Source organism: Magallana gigas, chromosome 3 (genome assembly GCF_963853765.1).
Source record: "Magallana gigas chromosome 3, xbMagGiga1.1, whole genome shotgun sequence".
Classification (NCBI taxonomy): Eukaryota; Metazoa; Mollusca; class Bivalvia; order Ostreida; family Ostreidae; genus Magallana; species Magallana gigas.
Genome location: NC_088855.1, coordinates 21887197 through 21890294, shown reverse-complemented (window position 1 = coordinate 21890294; position 3098 = coordinate 21887197). Strand labels below are relative to the sequence as shown.

The 3098-nt window shown below is 38.6% G+C and overlaps 1 protein-coding gene across 1 annotated transcript; it reads left to right on the top strand.

Moving 5' to 3' along the window:
• Window positions 1-1122: 1122 nt before the first annotated feature.
• LOC109619714 (beta-1,3-galactosyltransferase 1) lies at window positions 1123-2796 on the top strand. Its single transcript, XM_020070473.3, has one exon. The coding sequence runs from the start codon at window positions 1735-1737 to the stop codon at window positions 2698-2700; it is 966 nt and encodes a 321-aa protein (XP_019926032.2). The 5' UTR covers window positions 1123-1734; the 3' UTR covers window positions 2701-2796.
• The last annotated feature ends 302 nt before the right edge of the window (window positions 2797-3098 follow it).

Genomic DNA, 3098 nt, shown 5'->3' with positions numbered 1-3098 from the left:
ACGCTGCCTTCATCTTATATTTCGAATTTACAGAGCAAATACTTGGTTTACATCACGTGATCAGGGTTCTGTTGCAAAAGCCCGTAATGGACTACCAACTTTATGATAATAATCAACTGCATGAACACTATTAGATTAACCTCAATCATAACTTTAAAAAAAAACTTTATGAATAATTATAAAGACTGTTAATTAAAACCATTTTAACAAGACTTGGACTTTGGGTATTTGAGTCAAACTGCAATGTGACGTAGGCCTGTCTATTTCATTGTATGCCTCTCAGGCATGGCTCTTTGAAATCAACAGGATTTGTCTGGCTTTTGAGCAAAGACTACGCAATCGGTGTATATTTCACTTGAAACCAGCGTCATTTTAACTTGTTTTGACGCAAGAAATAGATCGTTACATCCTACTGAAAGTCCAAGGTCTTGTTAAAATTGTTCTAGCTTGTGAGAGCCCGTCGCACCAGCTTTCACTACTTTCATGTCAATGGAAGGAATAACCGATTGGTGGACACTACTCACTGGGCTAGATCCCTGATCTACTTTAGTTCCTACGGCCATCCGAATGTGCAAACACATCGGAAGGCTTCGGGGACCAAGGTACGCTAAATCGGTGAAAACTTTTCACTAGGTTAGTGACAAACCAATCGGTGAACACTACTCACTGGGCTAGATCCCTGATCTCGCTGAGTTTCCGAGGCCTCATGAATGTGCAAGCTCATCGAAAGCCTTCGGGGACCAAGGTACGCTTAATTGGTGAATACTACTCACTAGGTTAGAGACAAACCAATCGGTGAACACTACTCACTGGGCTAGATCCCTTATCTTCCTGAGTTTCCGAGGCCTTCCGAATGTGCAAGCACATCGGAAGGCTTCGAGGACTAAGGTATGCTTAATCGGTGAACACTACTCAATAGGCTAGAGACACCCCGATCGGTGAACACTACTCACTTGGCTAGAGAAACCGGTTTTAGCTTAGTTTTCGAGACCCTCCGATTTTGCACACACTACATATAATTTTAGATTGGTCTTTTAGCTAAACTACCGATCATTGCCTTTTGTATGAAATTGTCACTCAATCGAGCACTATGCGTGGCATTTTAGGTAAAAAATACCGGTATATGTTTTTACGTATCAATGTCAAGCTACTGTTCTGATAAGGTTCCGATAACGTATGTTTGTAAATCAACTGTTAAACGTCTGGACAAGCAGAGCATGTTGTCATTTAAGCTTCCACCCTACAACAGTGTTCGTAGGAAAGGAGAGTGGTTCAACAGTGGCCATCGTTTGAATGTGGATGTCGTATTTTAGTTAATATTGTGGAAAGTGCATTAAGACCTGATTTATTATGCAAATCTGTTGTAACCATTTTATATCACTGTTGTATTTAATAAATTCATCATTTTACATTTAGTTTTTCCGTTTATGTGCATGTAAGGAAGAAAATGCCTTTTGGCTGAATTCGATCATTGAAACGGATTTTGCCTACGACACGTGCGCGCATTGTTTTCATGACGCGGTAATTTGCATTCGTCGACCAAGAGATATGTGTCACTATACACAGGTAAAATTAATCTTGCTAGGCCTTGACGGGGAGAGAGATAAAAAGTTAGCACACGTAACAACACACTTCTTGGACAGTTTTCTATGATATCGCTGATTAAGGATTTATAACAAATTACGATAATATTCAAAATGGCTTAGACTTCCGTATGGAGTATGATCCCGTGAAATGAAGTCCAAATTCTTCCGCGTGATGATAGCTTTGTGTTGTGCTTTGGTGTTATTTGTTGTTTACATGTCAGTGAAAAACACAGGAAGAAGACGAAGACTTCAGTTCAAGAGTGGAACGGCAGATTCAGGACCTTTTGGGGACATGGACTATACGTTAATTTCCAACGAACACAATTTTAGCTACATAATATCGGAATCAGACGCATGTAGACAGAAGGATTCGATATTTTTGCTAGTGGTCGTCTGCATTTCACCAGCAAACATATTCCACAGGCAGACGATAAGACAAACATGGGGGTCAATAGTTACAAGAGATCCGCAAGTGAAACTCGTGTTTTTACTGGGGAATCCAGGAAATGCAAGTATCCAAACGGATATCATGAAAGAAAGTTCGGAACATCACGACATCGTCCAAGAAGATTTTGTTGACTCTTACAGAAACCTCTCGATCAAATCGGTCGCTATGTTGAAATGGGTTTCTCAATTTTGCGCGGAAGCTGAATATATCTTAAAAGCAGACGATGATATGTTCATTCACATTCCTAATTTGGTGTCAATATTGAAGAAAACTCGACCATCTAACGCCGTTATTGGGTGTCTTAATAATGGAGCCGTACCAATTAGGGATCCAACCAGCAAGTGGTATGCTTCATATAAAGAATACTCAAAAAAATTCTACCCATCTTACTGTAGCGGAACTGCTTATGTGCTTACAAAAGACTCGATAGGACCAATTTACAATGTTTCACAACATGTCAACATGTTTTGGCTGGAGGACATTTTTATAACAGGAATTTGTAGAAGAATTGCCAAAGTACAGGTTATAAATCGAAACGAATTTACGTATCAGAAGCGGGAACCCACAGCTTGCTCATTCAAACATGCGGTCAGTGGTCACAGATATTCGCTGACTGAAATCCAAAAAATATGGTCAGAGATTCAAAACAATACACAATGTCCATAGTAGTGATTTAGACTGAGCTAAGAAATCCGCATAATATTAATAGAACCAATGGAGGTGCTTTTCTGTTTTGAAATTTTTTTTTAAACGGCATAAAATCGACAAACTTCTTATTGAAAACATGCTTTTTTGTTTTGATTTTTTTTGGGGGGATGGTGGTTTTTTTTTTTGGGGGGGGGGGGGGAGGGGGGTTATATGATTGGAGAAAATTTTATGATTATTACATTCATAAAACAAAAGAAACATATGTGCACAATAGTCAGCGAATGGATATAGTTAGTTTATGTTATCGACCAGATAACTTTGATTTTTTAAGGTTTAGTTTAATGTAACATATGTCTGTTTTAACATATTGCTATGACTGAAGACTGTCATTATATTTTTAATCTTTAACTTTAGAA